Source organism: Dipodomys spectabilis, unplaced genomic scaffold (genome assembly GCF_019054845.1).
Source record: "Dipodomys spectabilis isolate Male_0828 unplaced genomic scaffold, ASM1905484v1 ptg000365l, whole genome shotgun sequence".
Classification (NCBI taxonomy): Eukaryota; Metazoa; Chordata; class Mammalia; order Rodentia; family Heteromyidae; genus Dipodomys; species Dipodomys spectabilis.
Window position 1 is genome coordinate 5,857,152 of NW_024871042.1, and position 19,812 is coordinate 5,876,963.

General features: G+C 37.4%; 1 protein-coding gene across 2 annotated transcripts in view; it reads right to left on the reverse strand.

The window, feature by feature from the left end:
• Ralgapa2 (Ral GTPase activating protein catalytic subunit alpha 2) overlaps positions 1–19,812 on the reverse strand; it is a 307,510-nt gene that overhangs the window by 134,899 nt on the left and 152,799 nt on the right. For both annotated transcript variants that reach the window (XM_042666417.1, XM_042666416.1), the window contains exons 24-26: positions 8,165–8,293; positions 1,207–1,335; positions 331–389 (exon numbers count right to left, since the gene is read on the reverse strand). In XM_042666417.1, coding sequence (XP_042522351.1) covers positions 331–389; positions 1,207–1,335; positions 8,165–8,293 — 317 coding nt within the window. The remainder of the gene's footprint in view (positions 1–330; positions 390–1,206; positions 1,336–8,164; positions 8,294–19,812) is intronic.

Here is a 19,812-nt window from a genome sequence, read left to right on the forward strand (position 1 = left end):
CATCATCATCATACATACATACATACAAATATATGTCACTTTTGTGAATTGTTTATTCTTCCATTTTCCTTCTTACTGGAAGAATTGGGATACATCTACTTATTTGTAATCTTGTTTTTTCTTATTCAAAAGATGGTATGACATGTAAAATGTATCTATATCTTATCTATATCTAATCATTTTCACTTAGTTACTTTTAAGTAATCAAGCATACCAACTTTCTCATTTAATTCTTACTATACATTTATTATAAGATTAGTGAGAAGAAATTTTTTGAGTAGTAACTGTTTACATAAAAAAAACACATCTTAAAATTCTTAAACAGTTTACCTTGCACATTCATTTGGTTCTTCGGTAGCATTCTTCAGTAAAATATTTATGAGGTAATGCTAAAAAGACAAAATAAAATAAAATAAAAACTTTGTGTCATAGTTGGTTTCTCACACATGCTGATCATGTTCCAAACACTGGGGAGCAATGAAGAGCCAGGGAAGAGCTGGAGAACCTGGGGGAAGGAGAAACTATGGGTTCATCTCTGTTGGGGAATCTCAGAACAATTAAGCCAGACTAAGGTACACTGTTGTAGGGTATCCAATGACAAATTCACAAAGCAACTGACTTCTAGATAGAAAAATCTTCATTTTCTTTTACTTTGATTGGATTATAATTTGTTCATTCCATTATACAATATGATCATGTATTATGGATTGATATAATCATGTATTATGGATTGAGTGATATGCTGGACTGATATATTTTTGTTTGCCTCAAAAGTGGACTGAGGAAAAAGCACATGCTTACTCTTATTTGCCAAGAAAAAATTTTGGCTTCCAAATTATTACTAATATTTACTCAGGCCAACAACAAATTGAATACTTAACTTACCAACAATCTGATATAAATTAATTTGATACACTAATGCTGCATAGTTAAGAAATAAAATTATTACAAAGGCTAATTCATTCCTAGGAATGATAAATAGATCTGACAAAAAACACTGGAGGAAAAGAACTATCAGATCTAATTATAATATGATGTGTGTGCTATGTTTATAACCCCTGAAACAGACTTCTGAAAATAACTACTGAAACATTTAAAAGGCCAAATTTCAGGGTTAAGTAGATCAAGGCATAATTTGGTAGCTATCCTCATATAGCTAGAACTATAAAATTCTGCACCTGAGATTTAGTCAAATGTGGTATGTACCTTGACATCTTCAGTTCCTGAAACGACCTCATTTACTTCTGGCACTGATCGAAGTAAAGGAATCTCCTGATAGGTATTTGGAAAGCAGACCAGAGAACCAAGGATGGTAAGTGCTTCAGAACGAGGTGCCTGAACACAAGAAGAACATGGAAAACAACAATAACATGGTTGTGAGACATAATCTTTATCATTATTTTATTCTGGGTAAGAATTACTAAGCTATGCCTGTCTGTTTTCCTAGTGAGTATTTAGGCAAGTGAGTTTTGCCTAAATGAAAAAGCAAGCTTCCAAAGTATAGAAAATAATCACTACATTTGGCACAAACAAGTGTTGTACAAACGTCAGCAGATTCATTCAGAACTAGAAAGGCAAATGAATCAGTTGTAACTGCTTCACATTGTTTTAATGCTCTGGGCACAGAGGAGTAAATGAAATCAACTTAATATTATGTTTGTTCTGAAGAACAGTTAAGGAATATTTGTAAGGAAAAGAGGGGGGTTGGAGGCAACTATGAGAAGGTAGAGAGAGAAGGACACCTAGGAAATATCCTGTTTCACCAAGAACTACTTAGCAAAATTATGTATAGTGAGCTACTACTATATCACTAAATCTAGTGAGATACTAATCATTTATTTGTCCATAAATGAAATTTGGCATATGTTAAAAGAAGTATTTCATTATATTTTGATTCAGAAAACACTGACTGGCAGCTATAATTATCCAAGGATGGATAGAGATAGGATTACAAAGGTATGTGATCCAGCCACTCAACCATCTGTCCATCTTACCATCTAACCAGATGACCCTCTTATCTACTATTTTCTAATAATAACCATGGGAAATAACACTTCAGGAGTCCTCATTCTGTGCAAACACTGTTCTAAGTTCTCTAATAAGCATATTCTTATAGAATCACTCCAACAATCCAATGAAGTAGACAGTATTATCATTCCCATATTCCATAACAAAACTGATAGCTTTTCAAAATTTTAAGGCTATCTAACTTCAGGCTTTCACAAGGCTTACGTTGGTAGGCACATGGGTATGAAATAAAACTTCCTTCTCTCAAAAAGAAGGGAGTATGGCATGTCGGGTCAGGGAGGAGAGGTAAGTTAAGAGTTGTACACAATTCAGTGAGGCATGTGCTATGGAAACAATGCACTGGAAATACAATTACTTCTTTTTGACTTAGACTGGTTCTTATAAAGACACAGGTAAATAAAAACATAGAGCAGAAACGTATTTATAGAATGAATAGATCTGCTTGTGATGGTCAGGAGATATTAAAACTTCTTCTAAAAGCTACCCATATGAGTTATGAGTCAAAAGGGCTAGCATGAGTGAAGGAGTGAGCTGAGTGGGCAAAATATACATTGAAAGCAGCAGGAATGGCAAAGGCAGAAGGATCTAAGGCACCCATGGAACTTTAAGAGGCTTCGTGAATATAGCGTCTAGAGAGTACGCAAGTGTGCATGCAAGCACTGGAAGCTATGACTGGAGGGAACTGAGCAAAGCATAGAGCTGTCTGGGAAGAGAACACAGACAAATGGCACAGAGCTCACCAGTGTTTAATGGCCCACGCAGGAAAGTATAAATGAATGCCAGCAAGAAGAGAAGAGTGTCTAGAACTCACAGTAGTATAGTCTAGAGTGATGACAGCTTGGAATAGAGCCATGACATCAGAGATTAAGTCACTATATCTCTAATGTATTTTTTTTAATTATGAAGATTTAAAACTACTATATCAAAACCCTAAGATCTGTCAAAGTCAGAAACAGTAAATACATTTGCCATTGAGAACCCAGTGGTCAGCATTCAGTCTAATCTTATTTGCGCTCTCTGAAGCACTAATTCAGGGGACAACCCCTTCCCACCTAAGCACACTTCAATCCTGTGGCTTCTGGGATACCTTTCTCAATTCCCAAGGGTGACTTAACAGTATCCTTTACTGGAACTTCCCATTTCCCCAGGACTTAAATCTGGGATATTGATCCCAATTCTTTGTCTTATTCCTTCTGAGATTCTTACTCACTCCCAAGGGGTATGTACATCTGTGTACTATAAAAGGCCTCCTGCCTGCTGTCAATTCTCCACACAACTCTCTATTCTAGCCTTCTCCTGACCTCCATATTTGTGAACCTGACTCATTCTTCATTAGTATTCAGAGTCAAAAGGCATCTTAGGACTAGGTGTGATGGCATATACCTATCATCTCAGCACTTAAGTTGCTCAGGCAGGGGGACTGAGAGTTTGAAGCCACCCTGAGTTATTTACTGAGTGGTAGAGTGCTTGTCTAGCATGTGGGAGTCAGAAACTCAATCCCCAGCAACACAAACAATGCATCTAAAGTGCAGCAAGCCCTACCAAACAGAGTTCTGCAATTCTGTGTGGAAGTGCCCTGCTTCTACCACTCTGACCGCTTACTGCTATTTTTACTTTTTTCTCTCTCTCTCCTTCCCTCTGTTCAATTAATTAATTAAGATGCTGAATATCAATAACAACAGGGCTTTGCATGCTAAGCATGCATTCTACCACTAAACTACATACCTTTTCCTTTAAGAAAATTTTTATGTTAAGAAAACCTTGAGGAAGTGGTGCTGTGGCTCAAGTGGTAGAGCGCTCACCTTGAGCTGAAGAGCTAAGGGACAGCACCCAAGCCCAGAGTTCAAGCCCCACGACCAACAAAAAAAAAAAAAAAAAAAAAGAAAGAAAGAAAAGAAAACCTTGAAACAGAGAGAATAGAATATCCAACTATATTCAACATCTAGATTCAAGATTTTACCACTGTTGCCTTATTTATCCTCTCAATTTTTTCATACAAATTTTTCATCTGGGTGCTGGTAGCTGATACTTGTAATCTTAGCTATTCAGACAGCTGAGATTTGAGGACTGTAGTTCAAAGGCAGCCTAGGCAGGAAAAGTCGGATCTCCATTAACTCTGATCTCCAATTAACCACCAAAAGGCCAGAAATGGATCTGTGGTTTAAGTGATAAGAGCGCTATCTTTGAGCAAAAGAGCTTAGAGACATTGCCCAGGCTATGAGTTCAAGCCCAAGCCTCCCACAAAGAAAACGCTAAAACTTTTCCACTTCAATAATTTAAAGCCAATTCAAGACATTGTGCCATTTCACCTTGATGATCCTGAGCATCTCTGCTTCAAGCTCTTTCTTTACACACATCATTCCTGACATGTTAAATGTATCCCTCATAAGATCAGAGAGTTTGGCAGTCTTCACCACAAGTGGAATGTAGCTACTATATTTTTGAGAAGCTCAGTACAATAAAGGACATAAAGGGAGATTTCAGGAGTGAAATTTCAATCAGAACTCTTATGGATCTCTGCAATTGGCCTCAGGAAAAAATATAATGATGGCTGTCAGTGAAAGAGCAATGGTGAGGGGAGCAAGAAAGGTGAAGACTATAGTCTCTATGGCTTGATAGGTGATTTGGTGTGGGGTTATAAAAAAGCATATAAAGTAATTTATATACTTAGGGTTAAGGTGACAGGCTATGTGGTGACACTTAGCAGGGAGAAGAAAGAAGATGTTTTGAAATAAGCTGTGGTCTGCTGATATGTGTGGGGATTTGATGTGCCTATGTGATATCTACAGGCATGTTTCCATAGACTTGTGAATAAGAGGGTTGGAAGCGGGGGTCCCCAAAGTGTGTTCTAGGAAGATCACAAGGAATTAATGCTCAAGAAGAATAAGCAAGGACTCTAGGGGAAAAGCAACTACAGAAACATTTGGTTACATAGATAAATGTTAATCTCCTACTATGATTTCGAAATGAGGAAGTATATTTTCCCAGTTATTTCGGTATGAATCTAGGTCAAAATATTCTGAAGGACTATTTAAAATGCTTGTCTTTATGACAGAAAAGTCTGGGATGACAATATGGGATCCTTTTCTGTTTGGGTGTACTGGATGCTTGTCACCTCCTGGGAATGTGCAGAGAGAAGGAGTAGTGACAGAGGTTACAACCCTGGAGCTGAGGAGACAAACAATAGGAAGAACATCACCAGCCCACATCACCGACCCACATAAATCATTTCTTCCCCTCCCACAGTATCCTCCCCTTTACTCCCCAAAGAAACTCCTATTCTGCCTTGGAACACCACAGATTAATTCTGTCTGGCTTTTGAATTTTATACAAATGAAATTCAGTATGTGTTTTGTGTCTGACTTCTTTCACTTAGCACTGTTATGTAACATATCCTTGTTGCTGTTATTGTACATAATTTTCCATATTATGTAGTAATATTCCATTATATTCCATATTATGCACACATTATAGTTTGTTTGGAGCCATTATAAATAATGCTGTGTGTGTATGTGTGTGTGCATGTGTGTGTGTGTGACTTGTGCATGCCTCTTCTCTCTCTTGCATTAGTGGGGCAGACCTGTATCACACAGGTACCTCACACTTCAAATTAGCTCATGTTATCTGAAATTTCTGACTGAGCTGGTATGTTCCACCCAACTACCTCTCACTAATTTTCTACAGTTTTAAACCTCAAATTTAAACAAGAGCGTAATTAAAATAATCACCGTTCCTTTATGCAACTCTTAGGTTCACATTCTCATTCATTCTTTACCCATTTTTGAAAAGATTTTGGAAGGTTACTTTATGTACTCTTTGTTGCTTCTTTTTCCTCCAGCTTTACTGACGTATACAAAACAAAAATCAATATATAGTTTTTTATTGTGTTTAAGCAGGTGTGTAAAGGAATCGTCATTCAACAAAACAGTTTATGAATACATACATCTTGGTCAATGTCACCTCTTTCAACATTCTCATCCATACCTCCTGCTATCCTTTCTCTCACACTTCTTAATTTGGTAGGGTATACACTGGATTCTTGACCATATTCTCCCCACTTTTCTCCTATTCATTTGTCCATCCCTTTTCCCTTGACCCTCACCCTGCCTCTTTTGTGTACCCACTTCCTGGTGCTTTATTTTGCTGAACTTTAGTTTTGCCTTTCTAAGGAACCATACTATTTGAATCTACCCTTGAATATACTGTATTTTGGTTTATATATTTGTATATACTTGCATATCGCTCAACATATTTACTTGTATTTTTATAAGCTAAATCCAGCTTCCACATATAAAGGACAACATGCATCCTTTATCTCTCTGCGCCTGAATTACTTCACTTAACATTGTACAATATCATTCTTTCTAACAGATTATTAAAACTCCATTTATATATGTACCATATTTTCTTGATCCATTTGTCCATGGAGGGGCATCTAGGCTGTTTCCATACCTTGGCTATGGTGACTAGTGCTGCATTAAACATGTTTGCCTTACTCATGTAACTGTAACCCTTCTGTACAGCATCTTTACAAAAAAACCCCAAACAAACATGGTTGTGCTTATGGCTTTACTGTATCCTAACTTGTAATTGTTTGGGTAAATGCCCAGGAGTGGAATTGCTGGATCATAGGGTAGTTCTATGTTTAATTTTTTTTGAGGAACCTCCACACTGCTTTCCAGAGTGGTTGAACAAGTTTACATCATTGTGTGGTGGTCTTTCCTCTTGGCGAATTTTAAATTTACAATATATAATCACCACGCTATAAATCAGACCTCTAGAACTTATTCACCCTTCATAAGTTTATACATTATGTCATTATTACCTAGCACAAATGACAAGATATTCAAAATATTTTTTAAAATTTATTTCTGCAGGTACTGGTGACTCACACTTGTAATACTAGCTATCCAAGAGGCTGACATCTGAAGATCATGGTTAAAATCTAACCCAGATAGGTAAATCTGAGACTCTAATCTCTAATTAACCAGCAAAAAGCTAGAAGTTAAGTTATGATTTGAGTGGTTGAGTGCAGTCTTGAGCAAAAAGCTAAGGCTCAGTGCCCAGACTTCAGTATTGGCACAATCCCCTGCCCCCAAGCTCCTAAATACCTAAACCTCCCTCTCCAAACCAAAAAAATACAATTTTTTAAAAATTCCAAACTTAAGGCCTAGAGTTTGATATCATATACACACACAGACACAGACAGACAGACAGACAGAAACATACAGACACACACAGAGGCACACACAGTAAAATAGTAAGTACACATCAAACAAAATTTTGGGTACTAGCTGCTCATATTAACTTCAATATAATCCTTGTCAAATAGTAAAGCTCATTTTATTTATACAACTTGAAAGGAAGAAAATGACTATGTAGATAATCATTTTTACAGAATACATAGGAGAAAGACCATTTAGATTTAAATGAGTATTCGCTCACAAGGCATTAAGATATTGTCTAAATAGTGAAGAGTAAGTGTAGAGACTAAAAATAAATTCTTTTAATAGCCATTGATGCTCATTTAATCTGTATGCTTATAAATTTTTAGTATGATAATTCTTATATAGTTTTCTGGAACATTAATAAGAAAATACATATTCATTTATGATGAACATTTTGGCGTTTTAATATTTTAAGAAAATATTTTCAGGGATGAGGATTTAATATGGCTAGCACAAGTTTAACAGATGTGAGATCCTGGGTTTGATTCCAGTATTACATTTAAAAATTTTTTTAAAGACTTACAATAACCAAAACCTAAACATTAAAAAAACACCCTTTATTGCTAATGTACACTTAAAATTCTCTTTCCTCATTTATACCTGAATTAGCATTTACTGAAAAATATTAATAAGATTCTATGAGACAAGTCCTGCTTCTGTGTAAATGTGCTACAATATTAGTGGGGATATGATTTCTCACACTTTGGCCTTTTGATGAAACGCCTTTCCAGTACTAGTGTGTCATCTTATCCTACAATTTCACACATCAGCTGCCAGGGTATCTACCCTGAGAGCCCAGTCTCACGTTGCACTAATGAGTCAACACCTGTTAAGAGTGGAGAAATCTGAACCTTGTTAGCGATTGTGAAGCCTCCTGGGAGCCGGGGTGTGAGCATTGTCATACTCACCGCCAACATGTCTGTACTGAGGACCCTAGCAGCAGCCGTGATGAAGTCCCCCACCAGCATTGAGAAGCCGGGCAAACCCAGGGAGAAAAAGCGAGTCGGACAGTGCCTTATGATGGTGTTTAAGATATCCTAAAAAGGAAGAACAAAAGCTGCACTGAAATATTTTTAATTTAATTGTAAAGGTGATATCAAGGGACCACTGCAATTTTTAAAAACAAAATTTCAAAAGTTTATATATACATATGACCACTGCATAACACTCGAAAGGAACAAAGATGGCAGAAAATTTTTGTTGACAAGGTATAGACAGATGAGTTACAATCTTGTGCTCATTTATATAAGGGAATGGACACTCCAAAATGTAAGATTATTGAAAGACTAAATTCTGCCGTATCCCACTTAAAGGTGGGTTCCACCTTCAGAGTGGCTGAACAAGTTTACACTCCCACCAACAATGCAGTAGGGTGCCCTTTTGGCCACATTCCCTCCAGCATCTGTTGTTATTAGATTTCTTGATTATAGCCATTCTAACTGGAGTGAGGTGGCATCTCCGTGTTGTTTTGATTTGCATTTCTTTTATGGCTAGAGAAGTTGAGCATTTCTTCATGTTTCTACTGATCATTCTTATTTCCTCTTCAGAGAAGTTTCTCTGTCTTCACCCCACTTATTTATCAGGCAGTTGTTTCTTTGAAGATTTGTTGTTGAGGGATTTAGTTTTTTGAGTTCTAAGTATATTTTAGATATGAGACCCTTGTCCGTTGTATGGCTAGTAAAGATCTTCTCCCAATCTGTGGGCTTTCTATTGATTTTGTTAGCTATGTCCTTTGCCATGCAGAAGCTCTGCAGTTTCATGCAATCCCATTTGTCCAACCTTTCTTTGATTTGTTGTGTTTCTGGGTCTTTATTAAGAAAATTTTGGCCTGTGCCAAGGAGCCCTAGAGTTTCTCCTATTCCTTCCTGTAATGTTTTCAGGGTGTCTGCTTTGACTTCCAAGTCTTTGATTCATTTGGAGTTGATTCTGGTACAGGGTGATATTTAAGGATGCAGCTTTAGTTTTCTACAACTATATTGTTGGTGGGAGTGTAAACTTGTTCAACCACATTGGAAAGCAGTATGGAGGTTCCTCAAAAGACTACAAATAGAGCTCCCCTATGACCCAGCAATCCCACTTTGGGGCATTTACCCAAACAATCACAAACAAGGCCATACTAAAGCTACCAGCCAACTATGTTTATTGCAGCATTATTCTCCATAGCTAAGATATAGAACCAACCCAGATGACCCTCAGTAGATGAATGGGTCAAGAAAATGTGGTGTGTGTGTGTGTGTGTGTGTAAATATAAATATAAATAAATGGAATTCTATGACTCCATCAGGAAGAAAGATACCACTCCATTTGTTAGGAAATGGAAAGACTTGGAAAAAATTACACTTAGTGAAGTAAGCCAGACCCAAAGAAACATAGGTGCCATGGTTTCCCTTATTTGCAACTAGTATATATCTAGGATAATCTATCCGGACAAATAGAAAAGGTCAAGTCATGCATATATGACCATATAAGATGGTGCTAAGGGAAATGAACCCTAAGATAGAGACACAAAAGGTTTTATCTTTGTTGCTGTTGTTTTTAATGCACTTATAATGTACTATGTGATTTCTTTTGTTTCTTTCATATGTTCTTTCCCCATGGTATAACCCCGTTTTCACTGGGTATTTGATTCTGGTACCCTGCATCTTGCATATGCATTTTTCTAATTTGGGGAGGGGAAGGGAAATAACAAAATGCTAAAACGGATACAGGCTGGCCCATTGTAACAATGAGATGTACAAAACACTATGTTAAAAGGGATCTTTACAACTTCAGGGTGGGGGAAGGGAGGAGTTGGAGATGTGGGGAGGGAAGGGACGGCTGGGGATAAACAAAGGAGGGGGTAACAATGCTCAAGAGGAAATGTACTCATTATCTTACTCATGTAACTGTAACCCTCTGCACAGTATCTTTACAATAAAAATATAATAAAACCTTCAAATATCTGTCACTAAAGTATAAGCATATGTTCTGTCTTTAGCCTTCCATCTTCAGAAGTAAAAGCAGTGTTTCATTTAGAAAGTCTTAATGCAGGTGTAGAGGTGAAAATCATAACTCTTCATGTAATTTTATGCACCAAGAAATGGGACTGTAGGGCGGGCCCAAATGATGTTGTGATACAGTGAGGAGTTGTATGGATCTGAGCACAGATGTGATAGCAAGGTGCAAGTACACAGTGCAAAAGTAGCATCATTGGCCTGGAAATCTCATGTCCTTCTGTAATGGCCTCTTATTGATGGATGGCTATTCCCTTAATTACCAGCTCTGTTCTGAAACAGTAACTTCCTGCCTGCCTGTGGTCAACACTGACCACTAGACAATGTTCACACCATCATGGCCAAGCCATACCTGAAAAGCCATATGTGAGTGAGAAGTGAGTAGGTGAGTGAAGTGAGTGGTGTGTATACATACATGTGTGAGCACGCACATGTGTGTTTATGTGTATTTAGTAAGTCTTTAGGGAGAAAAAAATGACCTTTTTTGTATGAAGTTTTTAATCAGGCACACATTAATCAACCACACTAATGTATTACAGTTATGTGACTTGTAGTTATGAACATTCAGAAATAATAACTCCCAAGTAATAAACAAAACACCACCTCTGCCTTCTTAGTTTTTAGTGTCTATAGATGAAAAATCAGTAAAAAATAATTCTGACAAATGCAGAAATGGTATTCACTAGACACTATGAACTATACAACTTGTAGGAGAGGGTAGAAGGGAAAATCTGGGAGAGAGCAAAGGAAGGGGTGACATTGTCAAAAAAGAAATGTACTCTTTAACTGACTTATATAACTATAATCCCTCTGAAGATCATCTTTGTAATAGCAATAATGAATTTTTAAAATTCTGATAGAAATAATTGAATTAGAATAAAGTAGAGGCAACATGCTCAATTCTTACGTTGGTTTAATGATTTTATATAGTAGAAACTTCATTTAACAACTAATCTTGAAGTACATTTTTTAAATGTTCAGAAGACATTTTTCCCCCAAGCCTAATTTTCCCTATATGGCTGACTCACTTAATTTCTATAAATCACACTATTTATATTCTTAAAATGACTCTAGAATGCTTAATCTATTAGAATTTGCATATGGTAAATAGTTTAGCAAGTACTAATTTAAAGTTTGGGCATTTTAGTGGAGTTTATCCTATGCCAAAAACAAACAGACAGGTAGGTAAATAAAAGGGAGGAAGGAAGAAAGGGAAGAAAAACCTGAACCATATTTCTTCCCAGTTAATGTTTAAACCTGCTTTAATAACGTCCTGTGACATACTTCAGGGTCAGTATCAGCCAAGGCAAATATTCTAAGGGACTGAGCAGATGGATGCTGCAGTTTAGAAAGTGTGTAGTAAACTCATGCTCCAAGAGTGGAACAAAAGATCCACCTTTTTTTCTTCTTTAAAAAATATATATAATTAAGCCTGATTAATGCCCTGGGCTCCTCATCACACACCTGTAATTACTCACAGAGGTACGTATTGTGCTGGGCCTTGTCTCGAAATATCAGCCATCAAGCTATCCGGCAACAGATGGAAGCACATTTCTGTTGACATATGCTGCCATGAAAGGACTCATGCAAACCTGGCTAGCAAGGTAGCAGAATGCCATGCATTTGAAGATTAATAATGCAAACAACCATAATGTTAACTTTGTTATGTTTGTGTTAATTCCATCTGTTGAGATGAGAAATTAAAACCCTGAAGCCTATGGGTTTTATAATCTTTAGTACACACTTAACTCAAATGAGCCATTTTGACCACTGGAATTTAGTTTTTAATGTAAAAAATGCTTTTCTTGGTTATGTTTATGGAATGAACTAAGTCCTTTAACAAGCTCAAGCCAGAATTTGTAAATAGAATCTGTTCTTGCTTCATAAGATGTGTATGTGTAAAGGCAATGATCTGTAAAATGGGGCATTCAGAAAAAAAATATTAAGTTGCCATTGATGTGAAAGACAACAGATATGCATAGAGCTGTGATAAAATCACATGACTTGTCTCAGCCCCTGGACCTGAGCCAGTCACTTTAATGGAACCTGTTACTGTGAGCAAGAAGATCAGAAAGACAGGGTGCAATAACAGATGGCTTGCCTACCATACTCTACCACCCACGTTAAGACAGGAGGAGAAGCAGAGCAGTGCTGCAGTCACCACAGGCAGCACTGGGATGGGGTTAATGTGAGGGTTAAATGAGGGGGCTATATGACCAGTCACCCAAATTGCAGCCATACACTCGTCTCCACTAGGATGGAATAATCCAAAGATTCAACTTCGAGATAGTATTTTAAAAATTAGGAATAACCTTGTGGTACTCAAAAGGGTAACTGCATCTCCCAATAGAGGGATAGCCATGAAATGCTCTACTTACAGTGGAAGCCTTCTCTTCTATAAATGTAAGAACATAGTTGTAATGGATCTTTAAACATATAAATATCTTGAGGCTCATATTTTCCTCACAGCCTCCAGGGCTTCGTATAAAAGTGGATGACACAACCCACACATCAATCATTCATGTATATGATTCCATGCCTTTTGTGATACTCACTTTCAAAAGAACATGATTTGCCTACTGTATTTCTCTACATGGCACACACTTTTTGAACTTAAAAGAATTCTGGAAAATGATTTGTCAGAAACAGTAAAAACTTTTTAAACCAATACAATATTGGTAAGCCAATAATGAATTGTTTTTTCTAAAGGTGTCAGTGCCTGATAGAAGTTCTTTGTCTGAGACAAGTTCTGCTTTTATTTATCTTTTTTTTTTTTTGGTCAGTTGTGGGGGCTTGAACTCTGGGCCTGGGTACTGTCCCTCAGCTCTTCAGCTCAAGGTGAGCGCTCTACCACTTGAGCTACAGCGCCACTTCCGGTTTTCTGGTTTATTTCTGGTTTATTGGAGATAGGAGTCTCACAGTCTCTCCTGCCTGGGCTGGCTTTGAACCACGATCCTCAGATCTCAGCCGCCTGAGTAGCTAGGATTACAGGTGTGAGCCACCAGCGCCCGGCTTATTTATCTTTTTAGCTGTTCCTGGGGGTTGAACTCAGGGCCTTGCCATGCTCAGCTGTCACTCACAGACGGCGCTGTACTATTTGGGCCACAACTCTACTTTTAGCTTTTTGCTAGCTTTTTTTTTTTTTCAGTCATGGGGCTTGAACTCTGGGCCTGGGTGCTGTCCCTCAGCTCTTCAGCTCATGGCTAGTGCTCTACTAGTTGAGCCACAGTGTCATTTCTGGATTTCTGAGTGGTTTATTGGAGATAAGAGTCTCATGGTCTTTTGTGCCTGGGCTGGCTTTGAACTGAGATCCTCAGATCTCAGCCTCCTGAGAAGCTAGGATTACAGACATGAGTCACCAGTGCCCACCTTTTTGCTAGCTTTTTAGAGATGAGTCTCTCGGATTTGTCTGCCTGGGTTGGCTCTGAACCTCCCTTCTCAGATCTCAGTCTCCTGAGTAGCAAGCAAGGATTACAGGTATGAGCTCCTGGTACCCAGCCATGTTCTGTCTTTTAAAGAGGGTGACTATATTGGTGCTAGGAGAAGATTCTTGTAACAACACCATCTAACCTACTGGAGTGTATCACAAGGATAAGCCAAGACAAGAGAAAGGATTCTATTTGAACTGTGTGATTTGCTGTTACCCAGTGCTGCCTCTCCAATGCCCACTAGTAGGAATGCTCGTCTACTCAGACTTAACTGGCAAAGAATTGGGGTCATGAGGCCTGAGTTCAAAAACTTTTGTGTGAGACTGTGAGCAGATCACATCATGTCTGAGGTCTTATATAAACCAGGATGATCTCCCTCTTAATGACTGGAATCTAATGGAACATTAGATGTAAAGATGTATGTTTGTCAACTGAAAAGGACCATACAGAAATCAGCAGAGCAGTGAGCAAAACATTTTTTCCAACAGACGAAAAGATTGTGGAGGACTTTATAGAATCTAATTCATAGTTGCTAAAAGCGTACTTCCAAAATTTTCAAAGAGGATAAACATTCTCTTGGGTCACACAGAAGACAAAAAGATCTAGAAATGAGTGCCTCTGAACAGTGTCCTTAACAAAGCATTATAGCAATTAGGCTTATTGCTCATTACTTGCAAACCCCCCCCCCCCAAAAAAAAAACAAAAACAGAAAAATGTTCACTTCAAATTTTCTAGGTTTCATTTTTCTGAGGAGTTCTAGAGCTTACCCCTAAATAAGTGAGCCGTGGAAGCAATACTGTAAATACACTAAACAATAAATGAAACAGTAAGTTCAATGGTGAATAGAATCTAAAATAGGAATTAAGTATATTGTTTAAAGCTGACCACAATGAAGCATAGATAAAAGTCCTTCATATGCTTTTGTGCCAAAGATATAAACCTGCAAAATGTCACATGGTGAACAGACTACCAAACTGGTATTTTTTCCTCATTTTGGTAAAAAGCCCATGTGCATGCTACATGTTGAGTATGAGAGACTAGACTGTAGTAGGATGATAATTGTATATTTGCAGCTTATCAAAGGAGTCAGGTTTATGAGAAAGTAACTGGTGAGAACATCTGTCCTGTATCACTGATCTTGCAAAAAATCAGGTAATTCAAATAGAGGTGTGCTGTTTCCTTTCCTCTAAAGCACAGTTCTATAAACACAAACCACATTCAGCCCAGTAAATGAATCGCTTTAATTGAATGCTATGTACACAGTAACTGGAAAAACCATAAGTGATAAGAAAAACATATGGTGATGGCAGCAGAAATTGGTTTATTCATTTTGCATAGTGTTGTTTCTTTAGTTCTGTTATAATTGACCTTTAGAATAATAAATGTGTAAAATAATTTTGTTTATTATGACTTCAAATCTTCCAACAATTACACAAAATGAAAATTTAAAAGGAAGGATTCATTCTGGAAGCATTCCTATTGTTTACATAATTGCACAACTATAATTTAGTGCTTGTGTTGTTATGGAAAATAAAAAAGGCCATTACAGGCCATTTCAATTCAAAATATTGCACAGTGGTGTCAAGAAATCAGGGAAAATGTTCACACTGAAACAGTTTAAAGTGGATTAATCCTGTAAATAAAAACACTTCAATATAGTATACTATGAAATACAAATGCTCAAGAAGTAGTCATCCCTCAAACTGTATTAGAAATGTTGCAACTGTACTTGCACACCAATTACATATATATTATTCACTTAATATTTGCTCACAGCTCAGCAGATGATGGTTGTAACACAATAGCCAGCCATCTGTCTCTCTGCCTTTCCTTTGCAGACTTGTGCCCGCTTCTCAAGAGCAAACAGATCCGTTTATTCTACCTAAAGCCACCCAATTCCTCCATGAGGCCAAACAGAACCATCAAGAAATAAAATCTGAGCATGCAATATCATTTAACTCCTTATTTAACTTTTTACTTCAAGAAAACTACAATGTTATAGTAAGATGACTTCATCTCCATTTATAGGGAAAATGCCTGTCTTTTATCTTATAGAAGCTATTTTAGAAAATAGGGATGTGAGGATCTGTCTGTTCCAATAATCTGTCTTATAAAAACACATGACTCACTTCACACTTGCATGACTAATTATAAAAAAAATTGAATGTAGAGGGATATTTTTAACCCTAAACTTGAATGTAACACAAATTTTGTTTGCTTGTACCAGTACTGGGGCTTGAACTGGGGGCCTCATATTTTCATGTGGATTTTACTCAAAGCTGGCACTCTCCCACTTGAGCTAAACTTCTACTTCCTCTTGTTATGTTTCACAATGAAAGGCAGCCACAATTTTGCAGACATTGAGAAAAAAATTGTAAATATCAATTATTGCCTGAATGGCTGAGTTATGAGAGCTTTAGTGACTAGAAAAAGAGATCTGAAGAGTTCTCCAGACCCAAGGTCTGATCTTCTCTCTCTTTCTACTGAGTATCTGCTGCTTCAGTCCATGTGCAAGGTCATCCTTTACAGGGCTCTACCTGTCCTTATGATGGCCCTTTAAAAAAAAGCACAGCAGAACATAGTAGTTTGTGTGTCCAGAAAAGTCATTAGAAATAAAAGATGAAGCTGCAAATTACTTTCAAGATCTGAGCCACATAATGTGTGGCATGTACTATACATTCTTTATTAAAATGGTCAAGTATGGTACAATCTGGGAAAAAAGCAGATTTTTTTTTTCAAGTGCTGAATAAAATGTGACTTCTTTGGGTGTAACTAATTACCAAGGCTTGGAGAAATATGACAGGGCAGAGTAATTGGGTTCCATGGCAGAGAATCTCACAAGAAGAACTGCTGCTGAGAAGACACAGTGCTTCCTGGATAGGGTACCATGCAAAGGAGAAGGGGAGAGGAACGCATGAACTGAACTTCTAATGTGGGGCTTGCCTGGATGATCTTCAAGAAGCAGGGATTCAAGAGTGACAGAACAAGCAGACAGAGGGCATGGAGTTGCTGCAGCCCACAAACTCAAAACAAGAACTTTGACTATTTTTTATGAGTGCTTTTCAACTGAACCTCAGCTGTGAAGAAAAACTATGCTGGCCTTTAAACTGATGAAGACTGACGGTTCTGTAAAAAGTGAGTGACAGAGAGATTTGAAACACTGCATATTAATTACATTATATACTATTACTGATAAGTCACCACCAGCCTTCTTAGCTCCTCTCTTTTTAGTTATTTCTAACAGCTTTATTATTAAGATATACTTCACATAAGAAAATCCACTATGTAAAGTATAAGTCACACAATTGAGCAATCATCACCACAGTCTAATTTGAGAACATTTTCATTACCCCAAAATGAAATCCTACACCCATTAGCAGTTACTTCCCATCTCCCCTTCACGTAGTACCTGGCAACCATTAATCTACTTTCTGTTTCTATGCATTTGCCAATGGTGAACACTTCAGAATACAGAATCATAAAGTGATATGATGCATTTTGCATCTGGCTTCTGTCCCCTAATATAATGTTTTCAAGGTTCATCCATGTTGTAGCATATGGTAAACTTTATTCCTTTTTATAACCAAGTAATATTCCATTGTGTTGATATTCCGTATTTTGTTTATCTTTTATCAGTTGATGGACATCTCAGTTTTTTACTAAGAATAGTGCTGCTATGAAAATTTGTGTACAAGTTCGTAAGAATATCTGTTGTAAATTCTTTTTGGGTATATAGACAGTAGTGAACTGCTAGGTCTGCTAAATGTAGTTTTAAATTGTGAGGAACTATCAAGCTATTTTCTACATTAGCTGTACAATTTTATATTCTCATCAGAAAAATGTAAGAAACCCAATTTCTCCACTATTTTTTGTTTGTTTTTGGGGCTAGTCTTGGGCTTGAACTCAGGACATGGGTGTTGTCCCTGAGCTTTTTGTGCTCAAGGATAGCACTCTACCACTTGAGCCATGCTACACTTCCAGCTTTTTTGGTAGTTTAGTGGAGATAAGAATCTCACAAGGCCAGACACCGGTGGCTCATGCCGGTAATCCTAGCTACTCAGGAGGCTGAGATATGAGGATCACAGTTCAAAGCCAGCCCAGGCAGGAAAGTCTGTGAGACTCTTATCTCCAATAAACCACCAGAAAACCAGAAGTGGTGCTGTGGCTCAAGTGGTAGAGTCCTCGCCTTGAGCCGAAGAGTGCAGGGACAGAGCCCAAGCCCAGAGTTCAAGCCCCACAACCAACAACAACAACAAAAAATTTTAAAAATTGAAGAATTCTATTAAGGTTGTAAGGTCAATATACAAAAACTAGCTATAGCCAGCATCGGTGGCTCAGGCCTGTAATCCTAGCTACTCAGGAGACTGAGATCTGAGGACCACTGTTCAAAGCCAGCCCAGGCAGGAAAGTCTGTAAGACTCTTATCTCCAATAAACCACCAGAAAACTGGAAGTGGCACTATGGCTCAAGCGGTAGAGCGCTTGCCTTGAGCTGAAGAGCGCAGGGACAGTGCCCAAGCCCAGAGTTCAAGCCCCACTACCAACCAAAAAAGAAAAAAGTCTCTCAGACTTTGCTGTCCCAGCTCACTTAGAACTGTGATCCTTAGATCTCAACCCTCCTGAGTAGCTAGGATTTCAGGCATGAGTCACCAGCACCTGGCTCAATTTTTCTACTATCTTATCAATACTTATTATTTTCCTTTTTAACAAAATTATTCCTACAGCCATCCATAGTCAGTGTGAAATAGTATCTTATGGTTGGGTTTGCGTTCTACTATGACTAATTAAACATCTATTTATGTGTTGTTGGACATATATATATACATATATATATTCCTCACATAAATTTAAATCTAAGTCCTCCATTTTGCTTGGTCTGTTTATCTTGTTGCTATTGTTGAATTGTTAAAGGTTCTTTATACATACTCGGCACTAGACCTTTATCAGATATGTAATTTGCAAATATTTTATACCCTTTTGTGAATTGTCTTTTCAATTGCTTGTGAAGTGTCCTTTGATAAACACAAGATTTTAATTTTGATAAAGACAATTTATCTATTATTTTTATTGTTGTTGCTTGTATTTTTGGTATCATACCTAAGACTATTATCACAGGCAAGACTCTGAAAATGTTCTTTCCTTTCTTTCAAGATGGCTGCAGTTTACCTTCTGCATTTAGGTTGATACATATTGAATCAAATTTTGTTTATGGTGTGAAGTAGAGGTTTAATTTCATCTCTCTGTATGCAGATATCTAGTTGTTCTAGCACCACTTTGCATTTTCATAAAAAGTCAGCCTATGGATACATGTGTTTTACCTATGATCTGTATGTCTACATTTTTACGAAATCTGCTTTTTATGAAGTTTTCAAACAAGAAACCATGAATATTCTTTTCGATGTTAGAAAAGTACTGTTCAATTTGGCTATTCAAGAGTTCCTGCAATTACAGTGGAATAATGGAATCAGTTTTTCCATTTCTGGAAAACCAGAAAAGTCCACTGGGATTTTGATAAGGATTGTGCTAAATCTGTAAATGTATTTAAGAAGAATAATCACCAGTGAGTATTCTGAACTAAGACTGTGAGATTTTTCCCATTTATTTAGTTTTTAAATTCTTATATCAAGATTTGTAATTTGTAATTTTATAACTGCTTGGATATATCTACTCCTAAGAATTTTACTATTGCTGGATGCCTGTGGCTCATGCCTGCAATCCTACCTACTCAGAAGGCTGAGACTGACAATTACAGTTTGAAGCCAGCCTATGAGAATCTTATCTCCAAAATTGTAAAAAGTGGAGCTGTGTCTTAAAGTGGCAGAGTGCTAACCTTGAGCAAAAACGCTCAGGGACAGTGCCTAGATCCTGAGTTCAAGATTCAGAATTGGCACACACAAAAAAATTTCATTCTTTTACTATTATAAATGAGATTTTTAAATTCATTTTCAAGTTACCCAAGAATATAGCTAGTTTTTTGGTTTTTTTTTTTGTCGGTCGTGGGGCTTGAACTCTGGGCTTGGGCGCTGTCCCTGTGCTCTTCAGCTCAAGGCGAGTGCTCTACTGCTTGAGCCATAGTGATACTTCCAGTTTTTTGGTGGTTTATTGGAGATAAGAGTCTCACAGACTTTCCTGCCTG